Raw genomic sequence first — 14633 nt, 5'->3', positions numbered from 1 at the left:
CCTGAATGCTTCAGAGCAGAGGTTCTGAGCCAACCTGAGCAGTCATTCAGAATGGACTTCAAAGAGATGTCCTCCTCTCTTTCAGATAGTTAATATAGAAGCTACTGTTTTCCCTGTTGATTTCAGCTCAACATGGCTGTTCTGAAACACTATGATTTATCTGATCGTATTCCAATGGATCTACAATTTTCTGTTGTTTAAATATCTATTACTGATGCGTATGGGTTAACACTGGTTCTTTCTCATCACGAATTGTACCAGTCACCTATATGGGCCAGAAACAGAACCTTTCCCTGGCTGGCCCAGGCCAAGGCCTGGACATTGCTGTGACTCCCAGAGGTCTCTCCAGTCCCCACAGGCTCCATCCCTGAAGATAATGTTGACTGCCTCAATATTTTATAGGAATGCACGTTTATTGGGCTTCTGTTTCAGATCAGGGAACTTGGCTCTTCTTGGTTAAAGCTACTTGTGGTTCAGGTAGCATAGCAGCACAGGGCATAGCTGTGAAAACAGATCGAGTTCTGCTTAGGAGTGTATTGCTCTTGGGGCAGAGCAGCCCATGAGGCTGGACAAGTTCTGGATGTGCTAAATGCATGCTTGCTCTCCACACCTATGCTTTTACAGCCGTGGCAGCTGTGGATGCCTGGCAGGCTGAAATACACGTGGACACCTCTGCATGTGCTGACTTCTTACCAGCTGCTGGTCTTGCTGCTGAAAGAGCATGTGGATGTCTGTTGTCAGAGTTGTACTGAAGGAGAGCTCAAAGGGATGACTTTGCTTGTGTTTTTTTTTTTTTCCTTCACTTTGCTTTTTTTCTTATCACTCAGCTGTACTGAAGCCTGATGCCTCTGGTAGCCAGTGGTGGAGCAGTGAGAAGCTGGTATTGCTGCTGTGCTTTTACAGGAGAAGCTTGGCTGCATTAACTCCTAGGAAAACAAGAGCCCAGGCAGCTGGAGCAGAGCCTGGCAATGGAGGTTGGCCCCACAGCAGCCAGCAGCAGCTCCCCGGCTGGCACCGGCTGGCTGGATGTCACTTTTGTCACCTGCACTGACACCGTGACTTTCACCGAAGTGCTGGAGGAAGAGGAGTGGAAATCCTTTTACTACTCCTTTAAGGTACAGCTGGTGCATTGCTTTTCTCACAAGCTTTAGTGCATCTCAGTGCCTCTGCAAGCAGGCAGCTGGGATTATATATGTTTTATCCCAGATATAGGTGGCATTTGCCCTGCGAAGACATCTGACAGTATATGTGAGGCATTTACTGGAAAACAAGGAGTTGCAGGTTTTGGAGTTCAGACTTGCAGATCTTAGCAATCGTATCCCCTTATGAGAGGGGGTGGTAATGTTTTTCTAAAAGTGGCATTGTAGTTATACGTGCATCTTTAATCAAAAGTGTGTTGTAGTTTAACACATCTTTTGTGTAATTTCTTATTAGCCATCTCTTGGCACAAGGAATTTCTTTTCAATTTTCCAGCTGCAACAAACATTGCACACAAGCAAGAGGGTTGTGTGTGTGTGTGTGTGTGTGTGTGCGCTTAAACAACAACAACAGGGATTAGCTCTAATTAGTTAATTGGCTTGGTTTTCTTTTAAACTTGTGAGGAGGGTGCAGGGTAATTGATAGAATGTAGCAGACAAACTATTCAGGATTGAAAGCCGTTGAATGATGTGAGAAGTGTATTCATTCATCTCCCCGAAACAAACATCACCCTCACAGTATGTGATTGTAGAGAGCAGATGAAAGAGGTGCTGAGTTACATCTTTGCTTCAGCTCTCCGTGTCTGTTGTCATTGCTCAGTTTTATGCTGCATGCCATGTGTTATGGTGCTGTAGTGGCACACTGTACAAGTTGTGCTCAAGTTACTAAAAGGAGTTACTACAAGAAGTACCCCGCCTTCCCTCCAGAGCTCAGAACCAAGCAGATCACTTCCAGATGGAAAGATGCAGGCACTCACATCATATGGCAATCTGTTGGAAATCAGGGGATGTATTCAGATGCAATTTTGACTTCCAGGAGGTTGTTAGTACTCTGATACATTGCCCCTGGAGTCAGTGGAATTCTAACAGGGATTCACCTCTTCTATGGAAAAAGTTGATCTGTGGTCCTACAATTCATTAACTGGAGTTTCTTTTAACACAATACTCCTTTCTTCTTCTTTTTTTTTTCTCTCTCTCCATGTTAGACTCTTAAAAGGCTCTTCAGAAAGCAGAGAAGTGAGGAGCAAAACCTTTTTTCTTCTTATCTCCTCTTTTCTCTCCATACTTAGGGCTGTAAATCTGAACAATGTCATGGGAGCAGTATTTTATAATGGTAAAAGTGACAAATTAATTCCATGATTAGAAAGTCTCCAGGCAGAAAAACGCTTCTTAATAGGGCAGATTGAGTAAATTACAATAATTAGGATACTATGGATAGTCATGCGTGCTCGTCCATTGCTGAAGGAAACTCGATTCTATTAGCTGAGAGCTTCTCATTAGACTTGCACTCTGCTGCCTGATGTCTAGTTTTGGCAAATATAAGATGAACTTTGCAGGAGGTTCACTGATTTCACATCAATTACTGGCTGCTGATAGGCATGGAAATATTTTGACTCGGGAGACAAGTGACAGCTGGTGTTGCTGCTGTAGGAAAGGAGGAATAACGCACCTGCTGACACCTACTATGCAAGGCAGGGCTCTCTGCCAGCCATTTCAGCTCACAATGAGAGCTTCGTGCGTGGAAGGTGCTGACAGAGCTGCCTGTGCTTCACCATCCACACTCTGTGTGGTGGCCATGTCCATGTCTGTTTCAGCAAGGTGCCCAGGATCTCCTTTCTTTTCACAAGGCTCTGGTTTGGCAGCTAGAGAAATAGAAGGTCAGCTTGGAACAGGCTGAGTGGATTAAAAACCCATGTCATTTGAAATTGGTGCTCAAAATACAGCTACAAATGGGCTTTGGCCATTAATTGGGATTTTCAGACATGCTGTAGCTGTTGCTGACTGTAAAGAAGATCGACAAACGACCACCATGAAGGTGCAGGTTGACCCCTGTGTGGCCATGAAGCAGAAGTCTCAGGCTGGATGTGGGCTGTGCCTGTGGCTGTGGCATGGGGGAATTGCCACACTGTTGTACATCCAACACAAAACAAGCAAGTGTTCCTATTTCTCTTTGGGAAATACAGAGTTGTGTTATCTATCTTAAGAGATGTAATAGGAAAACATGATCTAAACCAGTAAATGGGGGTCAGGGAATGATGCTCATGCAGTAAATGGAACAGTTCCTACACAAATGACTTCTAACAGTTTTATCCACTGGTAGCTCTGTAGGGTGTCTCAAACACTGCTCAAACTATGGGATGAAAGGAGAATACTGTATTCTTCTTTTCCTCCCGTGCTTCAGAAGTACTACCTGTACCCACCCACTGATAATATCTAGGTTATAGTGTGGTGGCAATGTGACGAAAGTAAAATAATGTCACTCAGAGCATTTCAGTGCCAAAAAAAAGGTCCTATTATGGGCTGAGCTGTGAACGCTTCCCTACTCCCCATTTCAGAACAATTTGAATTTCTTTCCATTCCTCTTCAGAACATAACTAAAAGTCCCATGCTGATTCAGATTAAAAAACATTTTGCCAGTTCAGTTAGACTTTTTTTCCCCTCCTTTTACTTTTTTGAGCTGGGAAAAGGAGCATTTCATCCACTTGGAGGAACATGCTCTTCCCTTCTGTTAGACGTTTTGATAGCTGCCTGGCCAGCTGCAAGATGAGACTTTACCCCCAGGTTTGCTGTAAGGCTGCTTCCATGTGCAATGGGCTCAAAGCTGTTGAGCATCTTTTTGGCAGGACCAGGTGTGTCATGTAGTTTATGAGATGAGCCAGAGCTTTCTGTGGTAAAGACAGCAGCTTGTCCCCGCCTGCAGGTTCTGTGATCACAGAATGGCTTGCATTGAAGGGGATGCTAAAGATCTAGTTCCAACCTCCAAATGGCAAAGTATTGCTGAAAGCTGAGCCTGTGCCTCTGCCTGAGGCCTTTATATGAGGCATGCTGGTAGCTCACCGTCGGGAACCACAAATGCAAGGAATTCTATTGTCTGTGCTGGCATCAAATTCATAACAGATGTGCAAATTGGTATTAATCACAGCTCCAACCTCCCAGGCCAATGGAAAGCTCATTACATCCCTTTACAATCTCCTCCACATGCATTTAGTCTCTGTGTAAGAAGACTCTCTGTGTGTCAAATGCCCTTTGCTGAATACAGTGAGCTGTAGAAGACAGAGATTATCAGAATGCCTGTGGCTTTCCTCTATTTTCAGAGTCCCTCAGCTCTGCCTACCTGACTCATGGGGACCTGAGACATAAGTGCTATCCAGAAGCCCTCCTAGAGAGCCTGGGGAGAAGCCAAAATCTCAGAATAGGTTCATCAAGCTGAGTAAGGAGTCCCTGTGGCCAACAAGGCTAGAATCTTTGTGAAGGCTGGAAGATGCACCTCCCTTTGCACAGCTCCAAAGCTTAGAAAGACTCCAGTAGGACTCGATTCTTATGTATGACATGGCTGTTTGACAATGGGATGTTCTACTTTGATGCAGTAATGTAAAGGTAAGAGCACTCAAATACTGAAAAGTCCCAGACATCCTTCCTTCTTTGGCAGGAATGACAGGTGGTGTTCCCCGCCTTAGAATCATGGAATCATAGAATTGCTCAGGTTGGAAAAGACCTCAAAGATCATCAAGTCCAACCACAACCTTACTGTCCTACCCTAACTCTAACAACCCTCTGCACCACCCTGAGCACCACATCCAGGGATGGTGACTCAACCACCTCCCTACCACCATCTAGTTGCACTTTCTCATTTTGTTTTCTGAGCCTTTATCTGTGCAGCAGCACAGAATTTTGTTGCTCTCCCTCAGGTGTCTTTGGGAATCCCTGTCCCATGCTGCAAGGTGGAAACCCCAACAACAGGACTATATGTTGATGTCTTCCTTACTCCAGCTCCATCAGTCCTGGTCCCTGTGCTGTGCAGCGTCACCCCAGCAGTGGTAGTGAAGGATAAGAGCTGTTAGGAAAAATACTGTGCACATTAAATCCATTATAAATGATTATTTATGAATAGTTAAGATTCCCAGTTTGTTTGCTTTTATTTATTTTTTTTTTTTCCCAGGAAGAACTGTGTACCTGTGGCTATGGTGTCCTCCAACACCATAGCACTGCCAGTACCTGCATGTTGTAGCCTAGCTAGTTCAGATATTAAACAGGACTGTAGAGCCATGCTAGTGTAAGCACAAATACAAAACCACGTGCTTCTCATCTATGGAGTATAATCTTCATTTAAGTCAGTATCTGTGTCTCTATCATTTCAGCCAAATGCAGGAGTCTCTTTATCTCCTGAAAAGCATTTGCCTTTACTATTGCTCATTCTGATTTTCAGGCAGACTGCACAGAGCATCCCATCCCTGAATACATAACAGAAAATATTAATGGGTGCTGTCAAATTTCTGGAGTAATCTCTGCAAATGCAATCATACGTTTTAGGAAAATGAGCAAACCAAATAATTCATAAGTGACTTCGCTATCTTTCATTGGAGTGAGAGGACGAGAATTAAGTCTACGCAAATACAGTGTCAAGAACTCCTGAACGCAGGCACTGCAGCATGCTGTAAGGAGTGCTGCTAGAGCTGAGCTGCTGTGCTGAGGAGGCAATTGCTGCTCACCTTGTGAAACAAAGCTGCAGTGTTCTTGGGTGGGCTGGCTTCATCTACTAGCTTAAATGCAGCGCAGAAGGGAGCTGGCTTGGTAACAGCCAAGCATGTGAAAGCTGTGAGCCAATGAATTCAAGCAGTTTTACACCAGCGTTCCTCACACCTCTGACTCTGTTGTCCATGTGACCCCCAGGTAGAGTTTGTGTCTGTCTGCATCTCCTGTATAAATATGCTTAAAATGTCTCTAGTCTATGAACTGTTTTAATTTCACAGATTGGGCACATTTAATCATCTTACCCTTTTCTGTGATTAAGAAGGAACAGTTTCACAGCTTATAATAGGCCTTTCAAAATCATACAATTATGTATGGGCTATTGAATGACCTAATATTATCTCTTCCTGTTGAAATTATTCTAGGAAAAATAGATACATAATGAAAAATACATAATTCTTGATGACATCAAAATTAAGAAAATCTGTTTAACTCCTTCTTTGGAAGCTTCTATGATATATTTGTTGAAAAAAACAGCCAACTCTGAAATAACTCAATAGAATCATAGAATTATAGAATGGCTTGGGTTGAAAGGGACCTCAAGGATCACCAGGTTCCAGCCCTCCTGCTGTAGGCAGGATTGCCAACTGCTAGATCAAAAACTAGGTTGCCCACCATCCAACCTGGTCTTGATCACCTCCAGAAATAGGGCATGTGCAACTTTTCTGGGCAACCCTGTTTCAGCACCTCACCACCCTCTCTGTGAATTGCTTCCCCATGACATCTAATCTAAACTTTCCCTCCTTTGGTTTAAAAGCATTTGCCCTTGTCCTATCACAGTCTGTCCTATATGTCCCAGTTGGTCACTATCTGAATAGAACTGTCCCTGTTTATTATCCATTTACCAAAGCATGACAAAATGGTGAATGTGAACTATCTGCCAGTAAAACTGAATTCTTACCGTTTGTTATTAACTTTAAATCTTCCCCATCTACCCCAGTCACATCTACGTTCATTAAATGCTGCCCACTGAAGTGACCCTGCCTCAGCCATGATGGTAAAGTGAGAGCTAAAAAATATATTTTTAAAAACTGAGGATTCACAAAAAAAGGTCAATAGAGCATGGCTATATTTTCAGAAGAGGTGAAAATAATCTTACTAACATAATTACTCCTTTCCATCGGAAAATATTCTGATCTAGTGAATAGTTTTCCTTGCAACAGAAATGTAGAAAATATTTTAGATTTTCCTCTATGGAAAACATTAGCATTCACAGACTATAAGTGCAATACCATCCAGATACAAACTCATGCAAAACTACTTCCTAAGTTTGGCAGAATAGAAAACATGATCTTAGGTCCCCTTCCAGCCATGCTGGAATGAAGATGCATGGAGATGTGACTGTTGCCAGAATCTCTGACGTGTGGTGAATGCCTCATGTGACAGTAGATGCCAGAATATCCCACAGCCATGTGCTGGGAGGCTAACACAGCCATCCTGTGAGAAATCATCTCAGTAAAGCGGCCACTGTGCAGGAGATGGGAAAACTATCGGGCATGACAAATGCATCTGCTGAATTCGAAGCTCATGCTTGACTCAGAGGGGCGTGAGATGCTTTCTTTGTTAAGCTTGCTTGGGGATATTGGTGTTTGAAGAGTAACCGCCTAATTAATAGTCAAGGTCCATAGCAGTCAGAGCTGTGTTTTAGCTCCAGGGCTTAAATGGGAAATCAGTGGTTCAAGAGAGACCTGAGGCTGAGCTAGTATTCATGCAGTGTGAATTGGGCTCAATCCAGGCCAAGTTACCAAAAAATTCAACTCTTAAAGGGCTTTGCTGCCTTCCTATCAAATTCAACTGCAATGGAAGAACCTTTAAATAAAAAAATATAAAACTTAGCTTTGAAATAATTATTTTCTCAGTCTTTGCTACCTCATCATAAGTTTTCTTAGAGTTTTCTGATGTCAATCAAATTGCATTCCAAAAATTTTGAATGTCTTGTGTATAATAACAACTTCTCATTTTTGCCTTGGTAGATGGAAAGCATTTAAGAAGCAGAGTGGCGCAGCGGAAGCGTGCTGGGCCCATAACCCAGAGGTCGATGGATCGAAACCATCCTCTGCTAGTAGGTTTTTTTTGCATGGGAGGTTTAGGTTGGATATCAGGAGACACTTCTTTACTGAAAGGGTTGTTAAGCACTGGAGTAGGCTCCCCAGGGAGGTGGTTGAGTCACCATTCTTGGATGTGTTTACAAACCATTTGGATGTGGTGCTCAGGGACATGATTTAGCAGAGGGTTATTAGGGTAGTATGGTTAGGTTGTGGTTGGACTTGATGATCTTCAAGGTCTTTTCCAACTTGAGCAATTCTTTGATTCTATGATTCCAAGGCATAATTTTATTATACGAATGGCCAGTATAATTTCTGCTAGTTGTGACAGCTAGATCATAAGAGTTCACTTATCTTTCAGTTCTTTAATGTGTTTCTTTCTTCTGAAACATAGTTCATCTGCAAATGAATCAAGAGTGATCCAACAATATTTTTGTGGCTTTTCCCCTCCCCACATATTCATTTGAAGTAGCAGGTAGTTTGTATTAATCATCTGAACTTTCACAATCAGATGCTTAACATCTAATGTATGAAGCTTACTTCTAGCCTAAAAATCCCCACTGTTATCTCTCTCTTGATAAAATTATTGGCGCCTTTCATTTTGTCCTCTGACAGTGAGACCTGCTAGCTACTACTAAATATATATAATGCACCTATGGCTTATCATCAAACAGATTTCTGTGTTTTTTTTTTTTTCTCAATCCAAATCGTGGTGGAAGATATACGGATGTTTCCTATTGGCACTTCAACCAAGTTTGTTCTTTTTCATATGTTAAATCACAGAATCAGAGAATGCCTGTGATTGGAAAGGACTTTGTTTCAAATATAAAGCACAGTACACCTCATGCTAGACTTATTGCAGCCTGTGAATTCAGAAATTTTGTTAGAGAGACAAAATAACAAGCCACTTCTGCAAGCAAAGAAAAATGTATGCCGTTTTCAGACAGCTTTCTTGACTTACATTTCACCCATGAGGAGACTTGCTTCATTGGCTAAAGCTGGATTTAATCTTAAAGCAAATTAGCAAAACATGAATATGTGCTCCAGATGTCAAGCACTTCCATGCTTCAAACAGCAGTCTTGTGGAATAGAAGCATAAGCAATGGTAATCGTCAAGCCAAGGAAATCTTCTTGACTTTGATTTGTCCTATAACCTTATTTAGGTCACTAGCATTTTTAATTTTCCTAATATAAAAGAACTGCTGTATGACACTAGTCTCGCTCATGATGTTCTTCTGTAATGTAGTTAGTATACCAATTGCAAAAGCAGCCCTTGCAGAAAGCTTCTACACAAGGAGATGTTGTTATCTTTTTATCCAGTTGTCTGTGTAAGATGTTATTAAACAGTGATTCTCCTTTCTTCTTATAAATCACTTTGCTGAACGTTGCTACAAAACAACGATTTCTGCTTGATGAACATGACGTGAAATGAAACACATCCATTTTTAAGCATGCACACTGTGATGTATAAAACAGAATTCTGGACAATGCAGCTGAAGTGAAGTTCAGGGATCAATCAGCTGTATCTCAAATCTAAGGCTTATTTTCACAGATGGAGATTTCATTGACTCAATCAATCTATACAGGTATTTTGTAAATGAAAATTTTTAAATAGCCATCCTGAATTCTATGCTGAAATTTTGGTTCACTGATTTTAGGCCAATCTGCAGTGGATCAGAAGAATATTTTATTCCTTTTTTTTATTATTATTCCTACAGCCTTATCATGTCTTCAAAGGTAAGCTCATTTATTCCTGGAGTCTGTTGTTTGTGAGATCGAGCAATTTAAATAATTCACTCTTTTTGCTCAGCTGTATCCTCTGAACTGCTCTCAACTCCATACCCTATGCCTCTCTTGAAGTGCAGTGTCCCAGAGTGGACATAGTATAGCAGCTGGGTTCAGTGGAGCAGAGACATGCAACACGTGTTGGTCTCACGGCAGTTACGGTTGTTTTCATTGTAGAACTAGAGAATATCCCAAGTTAGAAGGGATCCGTAAGAATCATCAAGTCCAACCCTTGACTCCACAGAGGACCACCCAAAATTCAAACCTTATGTCTGGGAGTGTTGTCCCCATGCTTCTTGCCCTGTAGTTCCTTCTCCACCTTTGTAGCCGCCCTTAGATTGCAGTGCCCAAACATTCACCCAGTGCTGGAGGTGAGGCCAACTATTCCACTTGCAGGGAACCTTCGCCTGCTGTGTGTTGGGGGTGATGTTTTGAAGGCTCACCCAGCCTGGTATCATTACAACTACTGCACCATACGGTCCTGTGCTGCTCCTTTATTTAATGGAATCCTGTTTTTAAAAGTGTGCATTTCCAGTTCATCAAGAACGTTTTGAATTCCAGTCATAGCTTCTATGAAGGCCTTTATCATGATGAGCATCCTATTAATACCTACAGAAGTTTTCATTCTGCAAGCTAATTCAGACTGATAGAGGCTGCAGTGATTTAAGCTGCCTATTAATGTAGTTCCTTAATCCCCAAGAATGAGATCTTTTTCTCTGCTCTCTGAACAGCAGCTACCACAAATGGATGAATAGAAACTTTGTCTATACGCTTTTGTCTACAGTCTTTCAAACTTAGCTCTCCTTACTCAGCTTTTGCACCTTTTTTGTAATTTTTGTAGATTGGTTTAATTGTACGTTTCTGTACAGCTTAAAGCACTCATTTTAACTTGGCAAGAGGACTGACAATGTGTGCTTACCCCTGTGTGGGGAGGAAGCACCCCCCTAACACAGGCTTGGCTGACACTGAGGTTTTTCTTATGCAGGAATTGCAAAAAGATTTGTGTCAGAGCCTTGTTCTGTTGTTAGCCTTATCATTACAATACAGGAATGCAGAATTTCTTTTTCAAAAATGCTCTCCCAATTTTATATCAGAGAAAATGGAACCAAGTCATGTCCCTAATTTTTTTAACATATGAAAGATTTTTTCTGAAATGGAAAAGACAAGCCAATCCCTTAGGAGAACCAATTGATTTCAAGAACAAACGTGATATGAAATCTTACTTTTTTCCCCCCCCGCTTTATTTATCTTCCAAAAAGATGCCTCCTTCCAATCCCTGTACAAAAAAAAGTGTCCCCATAAGCATAATTTTACCATGTCTCTGCCAAATGTTGCAAAGGGAATTTGCTTCCAAGAGATTCTTAGATTTTAAAACATATTTGTTTGGTGTTTGTTTGCTTGTTTTGTTTTGTTTGTTTGTTTGTTGTCTAAAATTTAAGCACCCAGCCCACACTGGTTGTTTTGTATAGGTGATTCTATAATCAGTGGAGACAGACATCCCAGGGTGGGTGAAATGAATGATGACTCATGTCTGAGATATTACCATTATCTAGACTACAAAGACCATTCAGAGTAGCTGTCTCTCTTTAGAGCTTTAAAGTTAGATGAGGTGACCCAAATGACAGATTAAACTACCAGAAGTTATCGTGCTGGGAAAAATGAACCCATCTAAACACAGCATTCATCGTGTGCTTAAACTAATCCCTGGGCTCAGGCATGGAGCACAGCCTGAAACTGCTCAAAAAGCAAGTGGGTCCTACCTCTTCTGCACAGCCACATAGGTCATGAAGTCTCATTGCTACCAGACTAAAGCAGAGCTGGTTCTACTCCTCAGTAGAAAAGGAACTATGCATGCTGGCTGTCGATTCTGCTGAGCCACGTGGGTATTTTTTTTCTCCCCTTGGCTGTAATAACAACATGTGTATTATCACAGAATCACAGAATCACGGAATGGCCAGGGTTGGAATGGACCCCAAGGATCATGAATCTCCAACCCCCCTGCCACATGCAGGGCCACCAACCTCCACATTTAATACTAGTGATACTTATCACTACTGGATACTTCAGCACTTCTTAATTCTGCATTTCTGTGTTTCTCTGTCGTATGCCCTTCAACGTCTTGCTGTGAAAAATGCTGTCTGTTCTGCTTGTCTTTGCAGAAGAGCAGCAGAATTGTTTTCCTCCTTGCCATACGTGCATTATGCAAGCTAGGTTTTCTAAGTTTGCAGAAATGCTGAATATTTTCTCCAGGCTGACCCCATGCTCTGCAGACTCAGTGCTTCTCAGGCATCATAGCTGGTTGGCTGATGTAAAGAAACTGAATTTTGCAGTCCCACATGGCTAGGAGAAAACTACAGAATAGCACTGAAAAATAACTAACCTGTATTTAGAGAAGACAAACAACGTTTCGGTAGGCCATAAAGGAGGGAGCAAATTGTGTGTGCACTCACATGATGCGAACAAATGTGTGTGTGTATGCCCTTAGTCTTGCAGTCAGAGGATCATAATGCTTCCAGAGTGCTTTTCTTATTTTTCTTTTCTTTGTACACACTACCACTAGGGGACGTTTTGTCATCATGTATTGCGTGCTGCACAGTTTTACTTTTCCTTACAGTGGGTCGTGCTTACCTTTCCATCTTGCTACACATCTAGATCATGGAGTGGGTGTCTGAATTTCATAGGGTTTGTGGATGACCCATACTCAATGGGCCTGGAAAGGAGAGAAGTATTTATTTCCCCCATTTCTCCAAAGGAGCGTGTCTATCAGTATTCCTTGCAAAGCGTGGCAGTTGGTTATTTCACAGCTTGTTGGAGCAACAAGAGAAAGCTGATGGCTGCCTCTCATTTTAGTGTCCAGTGCTGAACACAGGCATTGATAGCAGTTTTGTGAATATAGCAGTAATATACTGGCACTGCAAATCAAACTGGAAGGGACATCACTGGTGATGATGCACATGAGGTATTTTCTGAAAGAACAAGAATATCTTTTAGTCTGTATAATTAAAAATCAATTGTCAAAACTTACATTCCACTCCTTTTTGCATTCTCATCTCGTTTGTCCTGTATTAACTGACTGGCTTAACCCAAATCACTATCCACTCACCTGCCTACATCATTTTTTTGTCTTTCCAATGCAGACAGAGCAGCTGGTGACTCTTTGGATCCTCTTTATTGTTACTATTGCTGGAAATGCCATCGTGCTCTTCTCTACATGGAGAAGGAAGCGGAAATCTCGAATGACCTTCTTTGTTACACAGCTGGCAATCACAGGTAGTGTTTGGGAGGGAAAGGGGCATTTAAGCTTTACAGGAATCAGTATGAAAATGACAAGAAGATTTTGCATAAACAAGGAAATGAAAGTTGAATGGTGAAGAATTCAGTTGCCACCCAACTTGCAGCTGCAGCTTGTCGTAAGACAGATGGATGGGTGCTTATCTTAGGGCTCAGTCTGCCTTTGATCTCAAAAGATGTTGCTAGATGTAGTAGTGTCTGTGTCAGTTGCAGCAGCTGCAACTCATTGTTTTCACTGAATCTTATCTCCCAGTCTGAATTAGCATCCACATTTCCCAAAAGTTATGTTCCCAGCTGTTGTCATAGAACTGTTTAGATTAAAATAGTTCAAGATGAATCTCTAGTGTTTTTCTGCTAAAATCCTTCCTAAAGTACTTCATTACAGTGTTGCTTCATCAATTACACGCTTGCATTGAAGAGTGAAAATAACTTCCTGTGGTCTGGTTTAACCAAGTAAAGGAGATATAAAAATGTAAATGTAGAGAGGAATGTATCCGGGGATTTGTGTGGGGGGGAGGGGGGGGGGGGGGGGAGGGGAATAAGAATTATATGGGAGAGTGTACAGAAACCTGGCTTATAAAATGTCACAATGGCAAGGAATGGGAACAAGAGCATAGTCAGTACTTTGTTTCTCTGTGGCCTTGAATTGCCTGAATTTATGGAGTTTTAACAGTTTCCCAAGGGAAAAAGTGTACAGTTTCTATAACAATGTCCTGCTACTAATCCGTGCTTACAAGACATCTGTGTTGTATTGTCTGTGTATATAGGATGCGCTGATTCTTTTTCTGTTGCTTTTTTTCCCCTTTTTTTGTAAGAAACAGTAGGAATTACACAAATTTTCCACTAAACAGCTATTTAATACATGTTTCCCAGCAATTTTGAGCCCTTCTTTGACATCTGTTGTGTCTGTTTAAGCTGGAAAATCAAAAGAAATAGCAGGATAGTATTGGTCAGAACTAGTTGAGAGACATCTAGTCCGTGTGAGGTACACTAGGAGGAAACTACTACTGGTGTTGTGCTGGGTAGGAGTTCTGTCATTTTGCACCCATAGGAAAGCCTATTTTACTGGACTAAAATAGAATTGGATGGAGAGCTATTTGCTGGGGATTTGAACACAGTCTATATGATGAGAGAAAGGACTGCAAACACAGTTTTGAAGAAGCTGCAATAGTCAGTCACAAAAACAAGGAGACATCCCATTAGATGTGGGCAGCACATAATGTTCTACAGCTGATATTAACATATTGACTAAGGTCAGTATGTTAAACTTGCTAGCTCTTTCGATCTCCTCTTTCCTAAAATCATCCCCAACTTTCAAAATCAGACCCTGAAAGTGCCTCAGTTCAACAGTGTGTTCTATTTCATATTAAATGAATTCACACGGACATCTCACCTGGCACCCACATCTGCAATGTTAGAAGAGTTAACACCACTTTGAACAGCAAGGCTCCTTTCAAGAAGTGTGGATTTCTTTCTTATGATGGAGGAGTCAGACCTCTAATTTATCTTCCCTCACCAAGAGTTCCTGTCAGCATTTTGGCACAAAGAAATGACTTAATTCCTGAAATGGAGCCATTTCACTTCCTTATCTTCAAAAATATTAATAAGAACAAAGCAAGCTGGCAACAATCATCAGCCTTTCACAACAAGTTATGAGGTAGACACAGAACATTATGAAAACACTGGCTTGTCACATTGCTTTGACATGCCAGGCATATTTAAATCCTACTAACTAAAGCCTAATCTCCTGACAATCAGTTTCTGCTTACTCAATCTTACTACTTCC

The 14633-nt window shown here is 41.6% G+C and overlaps 1 protein-coding gene and 1 non-coding gene across 2 annotated transcripts in view; both read left to right on the top strand.

The window, feature by feature from the left end:
- The first annotated feature begins 576 nt into the window (after nucleotides 1-576).
- The window catches only part of NPSR1 (neuropeptide S receptor 1), a 61375-nt gene continuing 47318 nt past the window's right edge, over nucleotides 577-14633 (top strand). Inside the window, exons 1-2 of the mRNA XM_085227408.1 lie at nucleotides 577-1115; nucleotides 12694-12826. Of these exons, the coding sequence (XP_085083534.1) occupies nucleotides 969-1115; nucleotides 12694-12826 (280 nt within the window). The 5' untranslated portion in view covers nucleotides 577-968. The remainder of the gene's footprint in view (nucleotides 1116-12693; nucleotides 12827-14633) is intronic.
- TRNAM-CAU (transfer RNA methionine (anticodon CAU)) lies at nucleotides 7717-7788 on the top strand. Its single transcript has one exon. It is a non-coding gene; the product is annotated as a tRNA-Met (tRNA).

This window comes from Meleagris gallopavo, chromosome 6 (genome assembly GCF_905368555.1).
Source record: "Meleagris gallopavo chromosome 6, MGAL_WU_HG_1.1, whole genome shotgun sequence".
Lineage (NCBI taxonomy): Eukaryota > Metazoa > Chordata > Aves > Galliformes > Phasianidae > Meleagris > Meleagris gallopavo.
Note: the sequence above shows the minus strand (reverse complement) of the source record. Positions and strands in the feature narration are given on the sequence as shown.